The sequence below is a fragment of the Ictidomys tridecemlineatus genome, chromosome 10 (assembly GCF_052094955.1).
Source record: "Ictidomys tridecemlineatus isolate mIctTri1 chromosome 10, mIctTri1.hap1, whole genome shotgun sequence".
NCBI classification, from domain to species: domain Eukaryota; kingdom Metazoa; phylum Chordata; class Mammalia; order Rodentia; family Sciuridae; genus Ictidomys; species Ictidomys tridecemlineatus.
Genome location: NC_135486.1, coordinates 95,621,194 through 95,635,961, shown reverse-complemented (window position 1 = coordinate 95,635,961; position 14,768 = coordinate 95,621,194). Strand labels below are relative to the sequence as shown.

The window sequence follows — 14,768 nt, the reverse complement described above, 5'->3', positions numbered from 1 at the left end:
GAAAAAAATGGCTGGTTCAAAGGTGCTAAGGGGAACCTATGAATGGAATGTATAAGGAACAATAAGGAGTATGGTTGAAGAAAAAGGGGAGAAGCAGGAACGGCAGTGTCAAATGGAAGCAGAGAACTAGATTATTCAGTGCTTTGTAGACTATTGTGTGAGGACACCTATTTCTGATTCATATTACTAGAATTACTTCTCCTGAAGATGCCTTTGACTCTTAACCTACTAGGGAATTTTATTGTTTTTGTGAACTTTGCAGTCTTGTGTCTCTTCTAACAACCATCTCTCCCTAAACTGACAGATATCATTTGACAATTAATATTGAAAATAAATACTTTCAAATTTTTTGGTTAGTACATTTTTAAAAATTTAAAATTTTAACTGGGCACTGTGACACATGCTTGTGATCCCAGACTGAAGCAGGAGGACCAGAAGTTTGAAGCCAGCCTCAGCAACTTAGGGAGACCCTTGACTCAAAATAACAAATAAAATGAGCTGAGGGTGTGGCTCAGTGGTAAAATGCGCCTGAGTTCAACCCCCTGCATAAAAAAGAAAAAAAGGAAGGAAGGAAGGAAGGAATAACAAAATGTTGTTCATCCAGTAGTCTTACTTGATTTTTACAATAATTGTCAAACTAAAGTTGATATAGTTATAAATTTGACAAGAAAAAATTCAAGACAAGTAATTGTCCTCACTTAATTTCATATTCTCATTTGAAAATGACATTTAAAAATCTTAATACTTTTTTTAAAGGAAAAACCAACTAATACTTTTTAAATTTCTTCATTCAAGTTGAAGGGATGTTTTTCTATATGGTAGTATTAGAAGTTAATTTTTTTTTGTTTTTAAATAGTTACTTAGCCTGAAACATGCAATCAAATTGAGGCTGAGTTGGAAGATAGCATCACCAACTTTTTAAAGTAAAGAAATATAAAAGTACACTGCACAAGGTAGGCCAAACTCACCAGTGGTTCTCTATTCTTCACCAGCCGAATTATTTTTACAGAGTCTTCCTCATCGTCAATATCATCAGGCATAGGAGGCAGTACAGGATCGTAATTCTTTTGAGCTACAGTATCATGTACAGAGAGCAAAGCCTGTAAAATTAAAAAGTTGGTAAAAACCATTAATCAAACACAAAAAGGCAAACACTTCACACTGTAAAGAAGATAGAAATAGTGTTATGATTTTGGCATGATGGTAGCAAAGCAACTTATTGAAAGGGGTCTTTTATAAACAGGATGGTAAGCAGAACCTGCAGAGCTGCAGCTGGCAGCACTACCTAGCAGCACCTCTATCTCCAGGGTCATTAATGCAGGACAAGAATGAGCACACACCTTCCTCTAGCTCAGCTACAGCTGGTTCATCCTTACAAAGAAGGCAACTTGGAAGCAAAGGTGGAGTGGGTGTGTGAAGGGAGAAAATGAGGCTATAGATACATAGTCAGTGAGCCAAAAGGAATCTGAGAAAACTACATATTTTTTCTTCTTAATATTTGTCCTCCTGTTGGCAGAAAACAAAGAACTATCAATGTGATTCTTTTTTTTTTCTCATGTTTTGTGTAACAAGTGTGTATAGAAGAATAAAAAGTATCTTTAGTTATGATAAGTATGGGGACAAAACTCCACAGTGCATGGATATGTTGTCTTTACAGACCAAAGATTGGGGGGGGAGCACTGAAACCTTGCAAGTCACTACTATTTTAGATGAGTGCGTTTTAGACTTTCAATTAACTTGTCTCTTAATATAATCAACAGCATAACTGACCATAATTTATTCAAGCTGGAAGTCTGCCAATCATCCTTGAAATCTCCCCTCTCACTATACTTGCAACATCCCATCTTATACCTTATTAAATCCACTCCTCAAATATATCTCAATTTTATTTTCTTCTTTGTATATCGGAGATTCGTACAACACTTTTTATTTTTGTGAATAAAGTTTTATTAGAACATAGTCATGCTTATTCATTTACATATTTATGGTTGCTTTCATGGTATAATGGCAAAATTCAGTAGTTGGAAAAGATAATTTCGTACCTAAAACATTGGCGACCCCCAGTCTAGATGACTGATGCTATCATTTTGGGCTTGGAATACTGCAATAGCCTCTAAATGGTTCAGCAGCATTGAACTTTGGTCCATTTTCATATCCATATTTCAAACAGTAGCAAGACTGATTATTTTGAAATATATCCCTTCTAAGCCCACAGATCTTGGAAGATCAAACTCTTTGACATCTTCTAACAGTCTTGTGTATCTCTCCAACCTTATCTTACAACATTTTTTTTTTCACTCAAGTAATTTTTTCTCATAGAGGCATGGCCCAGATATTCAGTGTAAATATTAAATGGCAGTTCCCTCCATTTCTTCACTTCAGCACCTTATTCTTTGCCTTCATAAATGTTCACAACTTTTAATCACATAGGTATTTTATGGCTATGTGTTTAATATTGGCTATCTACTGACCCAAGCCCTAAGTTAGTAAAAATGGTCTTTTTTAATTAGACGTTTTTAGTGACTCTTTACATATGCAGTCATCCTTCAGTATACACAGGAGATTGATGTCAAGACTCCCCTCAGATACCAAAATCCTCAGATGCTCAAGTCCCTTACATAAAATAGTGTGGTATCTGCATATAACCTATACCTAACCTCCCAAACACTTTAGGTCAGCTCTAGATCACTTATAGTAGTACCTGATAACAGTGAAAATCCATGTAAATGGTTGTTTTATACTGTATTGTTTAGGGGGAAAATGATAAGAAAAACCAAGGTCTATATATGTATAGTACAGATGCAATGTTTTCTTTCAAATATTTTCGATTTGTGGTTGGTTGAATCTGAGATGTAGAACCCACAGATATGGAGTACCAACATAACACAGAAAGTAAAGCTTGTAAATGCACAGGATGATGAATTTAAAAAATGAATATGTCCCAAAAGAAACATGAAGTGAACCCTAGAAGCTCCCATTTAAATGTTTTACTATTCATCATGCCTCTCTATCCCCCAAAGGATGACTCTATTTGAAAATTAGGATTATAAGAATGGATTCATTTTTTCACTAATGTAAAGTAAGATTCATCCAAGCTGTTACTGGTGGTAGTTTTCATTTTTCATAAGTGGCAGTTGTCATTTTTCATAAAAATAGTATCCCAAATACTTATTTCAGAGTTCTTTAGCCATTACATTTTTTGAAGGACATATAGTTTGTTTCAGTTCTTGACTATTACAAATAATATTCCTGTAAATAGTTAATGTCTTTTGATGCATAGATATATAATTTTGACTACGTATATTTAAGAATGGAAATGCCTAGGCCACTGGTTATAATTATAGCCAACATCAGTAGACACGATTTTTCAATTATACTCCCACTAACAACATAGATGAATCTACTTTCTTCCCCAACATTTTACATTATTTTCATCCCTCAACACTCTACATTATTAATTTAAATTTGGGTCATTCTGAGTGTGTACCATCTCCTATGGTTGAAATTTTCTAATAACTCATGAGACAAAAGGCAAAATTCTTCTACATTGATTAAGCATGTATATATATTCTTGTGTGAGATGCCCCTTCAAGGCCCTTTTCCATTTTTACATTGCACCTATCTTTTTCTTATTGATTTGCAAGAGTTCTTTACAATATGCTGGATTAGAATCTTTGTCAATTACACATGCTATAAACATAGTTTCTCATTTGGTAGCTTGTTTTCACTTTCTCAATGGCATTTTTCAATCAATAAAGAATCCTAATTTTAATGAGCTCAATTAATGCTTTTGTGTTCAATAAGAGTTTGCTTCAATGGGAAAAAATGAAAAGTATCAGATGATGAAATTTTTAGAAATAATGGCTACAAATTTCTGAGAACTAATGTGACATCCTGAGATTCAGAAAACCAAGGATTTTTCTAGGTAGCAGAAAAAATAAAAAGAAATCCATGCACAGAAATATTATAATGAAACAGCTGAATACCAATGACCAAAAAAAAAAAAAAAGGAAAAAGTATTAAGGAAAGAAAGTTTGACTAGCAGAAACAATGGAAACTAGAAAACAGTTGAAATACTGTGAAAATGCTTTGAAAAAATAAAATCCAGCCCCACATTTTATATCCAGCAAAAGTATCTTTCAAGAACGATAATGAGGGCCAAGATTACAAGTACCCACCTGGAAAGCGCCTTTTAAACAAAAGGAAAATGAGACAATTGTTTTCTTAAAAAAAAAAAAAAACCCACTAGACATTAAACATTGAAGGGCAGTGACCACTGAGAAACAGAAAAATATCAGAGAAGAAAGAACCCACGAAGAATTCTGCCAGTGGTCTCCCTGAGTTGGGAAAACAGAGGTAGAAATGAAATGAATCCAAGGAAGTCAAGGAGCTAAAGTTCTCAGGGAAGACTATGACACAGAATTCCTGAGATAAAGGACAGCCAGGCCTTAATCCATAACATGCATATGCAAAAACTACCAGATGGCTTGATTAATATTCATATATATATATAAGATTCTCAACAACTATGCAGTAAAAAAAATAATTGACTTAAAGATGGTCAAATGATATAACTAGACATTTCTCAAAAGACGACATGCAAATGGTTGACAGAAATAGAAAAAATGCTCAATTTTACTAATCAACAGTCAAAAAAATCAAAACCACAATGAACTATTATTACTTCATATATGTATGCTCTGTTTATTTTAGCAATATTAACAACAATCAAGGTATAGAATCAATCTACGTGTCCACCATTGAATAAGTGGTATCTACACATAATGAAATGTTATTCAACTATAAAAATTAATGAAATTTTGTCATTTGGAGCAACAGGTAAGGAGGACATTAGTGTTAAATAAGCAAGGCACAGAAAGACCAATATTTCATGTTTTCAATAATATATGGAAACTAAAAAAGCTAACTTCATAGAAGCAGTGGGCAGGACAGTGATTACTAAAAGCTAGGAAGAGAAGGGTTGGTTAATGGATACAAAAATATAGTTTTAATGTTCTATAGTGCAGCAGGGTGAATGCAATCGACAATAATGTGCTATATATTTCAAAATAACAAAAAAGAGAATTTTGAATATTACCAACACAAAGAAATAATAATGTTTAAGGTGATGGACATGCTAATTATCCATTTGATCACTGTATCTCACTGTAGCCCATAAATATGTAAAATTGTGTGTTAATTTAATAAATACTACCAGAAAGAATTAGATACATGATTCTTAAGGAAAAGTGATTTTATTTTTAAACGTTCTCCAGGGAACATTTGGCAAGTTTGGAGGCATTTTTTATTGTCAGTTTGGGGGATGCTACTGCCATCTAGTGCACTGAGGCAGGGGATGCTCCTAAATATCAGCACAAAGAACAATCCTCTAACCCCCAAAACAATTATCCAGCCAAAAATGTCAACAGTGCCAAGATTGAAAAACTCTTCTGCTATGGTTTGGATATGTGGTTTGTACCCCAAAGGCACAGGTGCTAGAGGACTACCTCCCAAAGCTATTAAGTGGTGGCAGAACCTTTAAGAGTTAATCCCTACTGGGAGGGAATTAGGTCAAAGGGGGTATTGTTATGCTAACAGATTACTCTCTACTCAAAAGAGAAGTAAGCTCTTGAGAGACTGGATTGTTAAAAATCAAGACAAGACCACCCTGGGCACCATGTTCCCTTCTAGCTTATCTACTTGTTATAATGCAGCCCAAGGAGTTCCTTACTAGAAGCCCAAACAATGGAACTGCCCAATCTTGGATTTTCACCTTCCAAAACTGTAAGCTAACTAACCCTATTTTTTTTAATAAGTATGCAGCTTTAAGTATTTTATTATAGCAACAGTAAACAGAGTAATACATTCTGAACTACAAGGAATGATCCCTGAAGCAGGAGTTCTTCTCACCTGAGAGAGGGAAAAACACAACACATTGAGAAGAGTTGTCACACAGACTTAAACAGTTAGAAATAGGCCCAAGATTAAGTGTTGCTATGGTGTCATCAGCAAAGCTTAAAACACAAGCCTCTGAAGGATCAAATGTTTCCAAATAACTTCACTATTTAACAGAAAAATTCTTGATATTTTTATTTACAGAAACACAAAATTACCCAGCTTCACATGAGAGAAAACCCATAATGATTGAAATTCAATTAAAAGTTGCCAGATATCCAAAGAAAGCAGAAAATGTTACTTATAATGAAGGAAAAAAATAAAACAATAGAAGCAAGCCCCCAAATTACACAGGTATCAGAACTAGATAAAACCAAACCCTGAAATTACACAGGTAGATAGACAGTAGGATAAGGAAATTAAGTTGTTATTATAGTTATATTCTAAATGTCCAAATACCTGTGAGACTGAAAACAGGAGATATGAAATATGTAAAAAAAAGATTCAAAGCAAGCTTCTAGAGATGAAAAATGTAATGTATGAAATAGAAAAAGCACATCAAATGAGATTACTGTAAGTTAGATATTGAAAAAGTAAATTAATAGGCAAATTAATACAGTCTATCCAAAACGAAACACAAAAGAGAAGAAATATTTTAAAATGATGAAAGGAATATTAGTGAGTTGTAGGACAATTCTGAGTGACTTACTATAGTAATTGGCATGTCCAAAGAAAGGTAGAGTGATGAAAACTATTTCAAGAAATACGGCAGAAAATAGTCCAAATTTGATATTGGGAAAAAAACCCCACATAGTCAAGATCACAGTACCAAAGCACAAGAAACATAGGACCAAATTGCTTAAACACAGTGAGAAAAATATTAAAATCACCCAAAGATGGCAGAATGGGGTTGTGGTATACAACATGTGAAAGAATGATTATCAAAAAGGAAAGCATACTTCTCTTCTCATCATAAACAATATGAACCACAAGACAATAGAGTAATATCTTAATATCTTCAAAATACTTGAAAAATATTGTTAACCTAGCATTCTATACCCAGCAAAAATATCTTTCAGCAGTGAAGACTTTTCAAAGACATACAAAAGCTGAAGAATTCATTAGTAGCAGACCTGCATTGCAAGAAATGTTATAGGGAGTCTTTTACACAGGAGAAAAATACCACAACATGGGAATATGGTTCTACAGATATGAATGAAGAATACCAGAAAAATTCACTATCTGGGTACTTATGCAATTACCTGGCATGCAGTAAGAACAATACCAATAGCTAATGAAAACATTTGTAAGTAAAGCAATCATCATTGTTGCAATAGTATATACAATATTAAGAGTACCATGGGCTGGGGATGTGGCTCAAGCGGTAGCGCGCTCGCCTGGCATGCGTGCGGCCCAGGTTCCATCCTCAGCACCACATACCAACAAAGATGTTGTGTCCGCAGCACCACATACCAACAAAGATGTTGTGTCCGCCGAGAACTAAAAAATAAATATTAAAAATTCTCTCTCTCTCTCTCTCTCTCTCTCTCTCTCTCTCTCTCTCTCTCCTCTTTCATTCTCTCTTTAAAAAAAAAAAAAGAGTGCCAGCTATATATCTTTTCTCACTAGACAAAACTAAGGAGATATCTGGATTCCAGAATAACTTTATGGATTTCAAGTTTATTATTTGTAATAGCTCTGCTTTACAAATACTGTTGTTCAGCAACATTTTTACTGTGGACAACTAAGTCATTTTGTATTCCATTTTCCTGTTTTAACTATGATGATTTTATTTTTCAATATATAGATTTTCCTTTCAAAAGGCAATACTTAAATGAAAATTGTGTTTCCATATGACATAACCACCAATCACAACTGATGGGTTTACCTGTTGCTCAGAAGGATCTGCAGGAAATTGAACACTAGGCCTTGTAACTCATCTGGCTCACAAGCTTTCACTGCCTCAGACCCCCTGGAGTCAACTCTAAGTTCTAAGTATCTGTCAGGTTCACGGAATTGAGTATCCAGCTCATAAGGATGAGTAACATTGATTTATCCCTCCAGAAGGAAGCTTAACTTTTTTCCTTTAGCATGCTTTAATGAAGCCTCATCCATCCTGCATGCTCTAGCAATGAATAATTTCTGGTAAGTGAATGCTTTCAAAAGCTAAAAAATTACAAAAAAAAATTATTTTATTCTACCAAATTCTTCCTGACTTCCTAAATTATAATACCATGTTTTCAAGATAGTGTCACTTCACTATTTTATCCAAATAAGCCCCTGGATGATGACTCATACCAGCTAATTTGCCTTTACTGCAGCAATTTGATGGCTAAAAGTGGTTCCTAATTGTCAGTGAGTGACAATGATTTTCCTAGAAACAAAATTTCTGTGTAGACCAAAATTGCTCCATTAATGCTCCTAAAACACCAACATTGTTGCTCTTGCCTCCTGCCACAATGCAGGAAGCATCTGGCTATTCATTAACTTTTCCTTTTCTCCCCATCTGTCATTTCTTTTATATCTTTTTGTTTTTCCTAGACTTAAGATTGAAACAATAGGATTGGGTAGATACTTTTGACTTATAAAAATAATTTATTTTTGGATATGTTAATTGATAATTTATGTTGGTATCATCTTTAAAAATCTTCTCAGCTGACACTATTTTTATGGAATGGCAAATCATTTTCTCTGTTAAAGACTTAAGAGCAACAGGTTATATGAGACAAGTGTTGGTACCCTTCAAAGCAAGGGATTATGAAAGAGTGAAATGAATAGGATCATGACTTTATATTATTATGAATTAAAGAACATGAATGAAAACCTTAATGGGTATATGAATATGCTAAATTATCTTATATGAAGATACAAGAGATGTAAATGATTATAATAGAATAAAAATTCTAAATGTTTAATAATTTCCATTGATTTCAATCTACTGGGAGTCCCCTATGTTGCAAGCTATGTGCTATAAACAAACAAGATCATCTCTCTGGTGCATCCATAAGAAAAACAGACTTGTATTCTTTGTTGAGTACAGAACACAGAACACCCCTGAAACACAACACACATAAACATGTTAAATGTCCAGTTTAGTTTCTGAATGCAAATTTTTGAGCTTCAGTGTTCCTAATACTTAAAAGAGAGTTATATTCAACTTTTGTGCATAAACTTGTACAGGACCATGTTTATATAAAGATTACTTTAATATAGTTACATTACATTTACAAAAAATGATCAAACAAAAAATATCTTTGACAAATTTTACATAAAACAGGTTGAATACTGTGATTAATACTGATCACACTAGAAGTAAACATTCAGTTAAAACATCAAGAAGAAAACCCAAACAAATCCAGAAAATTTAAACAAGTAGGGATAATAAACTTATTAATATTTGCTAGAGACTATTTTGAGAAATTAACATCAATACCAATAGGACATAAACAACAACCATGGAAGCTTATCAAATTCAAAAAGTTAAACTCAGCTTTTATGATTTTATATTATGTTTTTATCTAACATTTATGCTTTTATATAGCTTATGTAATGCTTATATGTTACATATATATTTAATTTATATAATGCTTATATGTGCCATATATAACATGTAAAATTTATATATGCTTCTATATTTCAACAGTGTGAATAAACAGGCCAAGTACTCAGCTGAAGAAGCTGGAGGAGAAGACAAACTAACAGAAATCAAAGGAAGGTAAAAGAAGAAAAAACTGAGAAACAGAATTGATATTAAATAGTCAGCTATTTTGAGAGATTAGGCAAACAGGTTTTGCTATGTACAGTAAAAAAAAAAAAAGATACAAGAAAATATGTACATTGGTAGTATTGGGAAATAAGATAGAACTTCAGATATGAATCACGTAGGAAAAAATGCAGAGTACCACTAATAAATCTGAAAATCTATAAAAAGAATGTTAAGTTTTCTAGGAAAAATTAAAACAACTCTAGAAGAAGATGAAAACCAGATTAATGACAACAAAAGAAACTGAAAGAACTATCAGAAAGTTTTCTTCCCAGATGGTCCTAGTACCAAGGGACTGTATTAATGTTTTCTATGCTACTTACAAGCATTGCATCACTCAAGAAAACCATGAAAATATTTTTGATTTCTTTTCTAATTCTTTTTTTAAAATAATTTTTAGTTGTCAATGGACATTTATTTTATTTATATGCAGTGCTGAGAATTGAACCCAGTGTCTCACACATGTTAGACAAAAGCTCTACCACTAAGCCACCACCCCAGCCCCTCTTTTCTAATTCTTTTAAGAGATGGTTTTTTGCTATACTGCACAGATTGGCCCAGCACCACGTCTGACTTCAATTTCTTTTTCAAAAGTATCAGAACCAAACTATAAAACCTAAACACAATGTATAAAATGATAATACCACAACTCTTGCATCAGAGTGGATTTTTAAAAAGATATCTGAGTATTACATTAGAAAATCATATGGTTAGCATTTTAAGAAGGTTTAATTCTCACAAATGCTTCCTAATATAAATTTATGCACATTATTATCTTGCTGATAATTAAAAAGCTCATATAAACGCTTCAATAAATACCAGAAGGCATTTGATAAAATTTAACATATTCCTGATTTATTTTAAAAAACAAAGAAGCCAGCCTGGGAGGCACACGCAGGAGGATCATGAGTTCAAAGCCAGCCTCAGGAACTTAGCAAGGCACTAAGCAACTTAGGAACCTAACTCTGTCTCAAAATAAAAAACAAAAAAGGGCTGGGGATGTGGCTCAGTAGTTAAGCACCCCTTGGGTTCAATCTCTGATGCTAAAAAATAAAAACAAATTTAAAAACAAAGAAAAGATGAGAAGCCAAAACTTTATTTAATTTTTTTTTTTTTAGTTGTAGGTAGACACACTACTTTTATTTTAATTTATTTTTAGGTGGTGCTGAACCCAGTGCTTCACTCGCGCTAGGGGAGCACTCTACCACTGAGCCACAACCCCAGCCCCCACCTCCCCACAAAACTTTATTGTTTTAAAAGATGAATTATATCAGAAAATAATAACAAACATATTAAACAGAGAAGTGTACTCACTGAAGTATAGAGAAACAAAAGTATATATACTATATTACCATACATTTTGAGCATTTTCCACCTTGCAAGTAATTATTAAGGCAAGAAAGGAAAGAAAAAAATTATGTCTTTAAAAAAAGGAAAAGATATAACAACATACTTACCAAAATAATAAGAATGAAAAATTGCTATCATATATGAATTATTGTTGTGTGAATATGTGTGTTGATGCACACACACGACACACCCCAGGCTTGGGGACAGATTTGGTAAGAAAATTGAAGAATGATATGAAGATTATTATTAGAACTATATAAAATGAGTACATTGTCATGTTCTTAGATTGTAAAACTCAACTGCATGCCAATAGGATACTTGACAACATACGAAAAGGATTCTAAATTTCTTGTGGAAGAATAAATTTAGAAGAATAATGATAGGATTTGGGTCTCACTGAGTATCATGCTATAAGTCTATACCAACTGAAACAATCATAAAACTAGATTGATCAAAGTAGGAGTTCAAAACAGATTTGGTATATAATAAAGATATTTTAAACTGTTATGAAAATTGCTATATATTTTTTCAAAACAAAATTAGAAATATATCTAAGCTATATACCAAATTTTCATAAATGACTTAAAAATTAAAAAAATAAAACTTTTAAAAAGCCAAAGGAAAATATAGAAGATGATTTTCAAAAGTTGTAATGAGGAACAAGAAGTCCTTTAAACTAACTCAACACCTAGAAGTCATAAAGGAAAAGAATGCTAGTAAGATTAAAAACAAAAATTAGAAATATATAATGATGGTTAATATTCTTACAATACTCCCATGAAGAAAATACAAGATTTTCAGTGATCATTATCAAATGATCCTATAATACTTACCTGAAATTTTGCTACATGACCAGAACTTTTTACCCGTGTTTATGCAGCTTATATTCTAGTGATGATCAATTAATGAAGCTCAAAAAAGAACTTTAATTGAACATGGCATATGTAATTAACTGCATATAAATTAAAATTGCCTAGGGAAATTGATCTTTTCATGCACTACTATACTGTATATTGGGAGAATCTGTCTCAAGAACAAGTTGGAAGCCTCAGCAAAGGTGAGGTGCTTAGCAACTCAGTGAGACCCTGTCTCTAAATAAAATACAAAATGGGGCTAGGTATGTGGCTCAGTGGTTGTGTTCCCCTGAGTTCAATCCCAAGTAACCCCCTTCAAAAAAGAACAAGCTAGCAATAACCACCAAAATTTTTAAATGTGAAAATATGAATGTACAACAATTTACTGACATAATAAAAATATACTTTATCCAACATTCCATAAAATTCTGTAATACAGCCAGGTGCAGTGGCACACACCTATAATCCTAGCAGCTTGGGAGGGTGAGGCAGGAGGATCAATAGTTCAAAGCCAGCCTCAGAAATAGCAAGACACTAAACAACTCATCAAGACCCTGACTCTAAATAAAATACAAAATAGGGCTGGGGATGTGGCTCAATGTTGAATGTCCCTGAATTCAGTCCCTGGTACCAAAATAAAAAAATTCTATAATATACAAATAATGTATATCATAGTGTTTTTTAAGTAACAGAAATACAGAAATGACAGAAAGACCCACTTATAAGTTATGAATTAAGGAGATAATTATATTAATCCCAAGAGAAGTTCACAAAATACCCAACTGTTAAAACCAAACAAACCCACAGTTAAGTAGTATATTCTATGATCACATTTATGTGGAAAAATGTACATTTAATATTGATATTTAGAAAAAATGGAAAAGTAATACAGCCAGCTAAGGACAGTTATTCCCCAAAGGTATATGAACATCTAATTCACAGAAGAAAAAGTGATTATGCATATCAAGAGATATTAATCTTCACTAAAAGCAATGAGAAGAGTGGCTTCTGAACTTTGTCCAGTTTGAATTAAAAACATAATTATGTATCATCAAAAAAGAATTTGTTTTTTTTGTCTTTATCAAGTAAATTTTTAAAAGGTAAATTAAAGTTTCACATTTTACTAATGACAAACATCATAAATCATTTGTATAAAGCACTCCTTCTAAACTCATTCAGGGATTTTTAAAAACTCCTATGGGTATGAGCATGTGTATATGTTTCTGTCTGTGTCTGTCAGTCTCTATTCTTGTGAACACTTCTCTATCCCTTGATCAAATAATCTTTTTGTTGTTGATGTTGTTTTGTTGCAAATTTCTTCTTTTTGCAGTACTAGGGATCAAACCTAGGGTCTTACACATGCTGGGCAAGAGCTCTACCTCTGAGCTAATATCTCATGGTCCACTTTTTTAAATTTTTTTTTTGGCCGGGGATGGGAGGGGGTGCTGGGGATTGAACTCGGGGGCACTCAACTACTAAGCCACATCCCCAGCCCTATTTTGTATTTTATTTAGAGACAAGGTCTCATTGAGTTGCTTAGTGCCTCGCCATTGCTGAGGCTGGTTTGAACCCTCGATCCTACTGTTTCAGCCTCCCAAGCCACTGGGATTACAGGCATGCGCCACCATGCCCAGCACATGGTTCAATTTCTTTTTATACTTCAGGCTTTATCCTATTTGGAATCCATTCTAGTGGGGATTTTTCTTTTCTATTTCCTCCCCCAAATATCACGTGTTAAAGTTATCCCTCAAAATGACCTGTCTCCCATTTCCTTCATCAGGGCCACAATCATATTCCTCTTCCATTATTTCCACAGACTCCCAACTGACCTTCCTTTGCAGTATTCCATTCTACCCACCCTTCATCCCTCAAAACTGCTCCATATTCTACGCATTGAGTGACTGTGTCACTGCCCTATTTAAGTCCTTTCAATGACTCTCCACTACACTTCGGATGAAATCCAAACTTATCATGTTCAAAATTAGGGTGGCCATAAAAAAACATATAAATAAGGAAGCAACTGAAAGTAAAAGAAGAGCTATTAATAATAATCCTTAACTACAGGCATAAGCCAGAGTCTGTGGGACAAGCCCAACTCAAAAGGCTTGACTTCCTGCTCCAAACTCTTGCCCTGTCCTCTTTCACAGGCTACTGTGCAGTCATGCTGAACTTTAAGAGACTTCACATACTATGCATTTGACCTAAAACCTTTATTCTTCACACTCTGCCAACGACCCATTCCACATGACCCGTTCTGTTCTGGTTACCCCGTATTGGACCTTCAGGCCTTCCTCTACAGTTTTCCTCAACCAAAGTTTGGATTTAGCACCAAACCTATATGTTTCATCATTTCCATTTGTCCTCCCTTTTTTAAAACCCAATATTTCTCCTATGCCTTCATTAATCTATTTACTACAAATCCTATCTCCAGAGGGCCTGGCACACAGTAGGCACTGAATAAATATCTGAAAAAAATATCTATTTCTAGCAACATTTATAAATCACCAAAGAAAAGTTCAAACGATTTTTAAAAAGAGTTATTAGCAAATCTGAGGAATACACATATTATTTTTCTGTAGTGGCTGCATATCTGGTTGTTTGTGCCTAAGTGTTTTTTTTTAAAAAAAAAAGTCATATTAGGGCTGGGGCTAGGGGCTCGGTGGTGGAGTGCTTGCCTCGAACGTGTGAGGTACTGGGTTCGATCCTCAGTACCACATAAAAATAAATAAAATAAAGGTATTGTGTCCATCTACAAATAAGAATATTAAAAAAGGTCATATTGCTTGGTAAGCATATGTCAGGTTTTCTTTCAGTTACTATGAATAAAATATTTAAATAGAATAACCATCTAAACAGTAAATATTTTTTTATCTGCTAAAAATGACAGACAACACTCAAATTAACAC

The 14,768-nt window shown here is 33.6% G+C and overlaps 1 protein-coding gene across 5 annotated transcripts in view; it reads right to left on the bottom strand.

The window, feature by feature from the left end:
- Nucleotides 1-14,768, bottom strand: part of Mpp7 (MAGUK p55 scaffold protein 7) — a 233,377-nt gene that overhangs the window by 64,570 nt on the left and 154,039 nt on the right. For all 5 annotated transcript variants that reach the window (XM_078023471.1, XM_078023470.1, XM_078023474.1 and 2 more), the window contains one exon: nt 969-1,100. In XM_078023471.1, the coding sequence (XP_077879597.1) occupies nt 969-1,100 (132 nt within the window). The remainder of the gene's footprint in view (nt 1-968; nt 1,101-14,768) is intronic.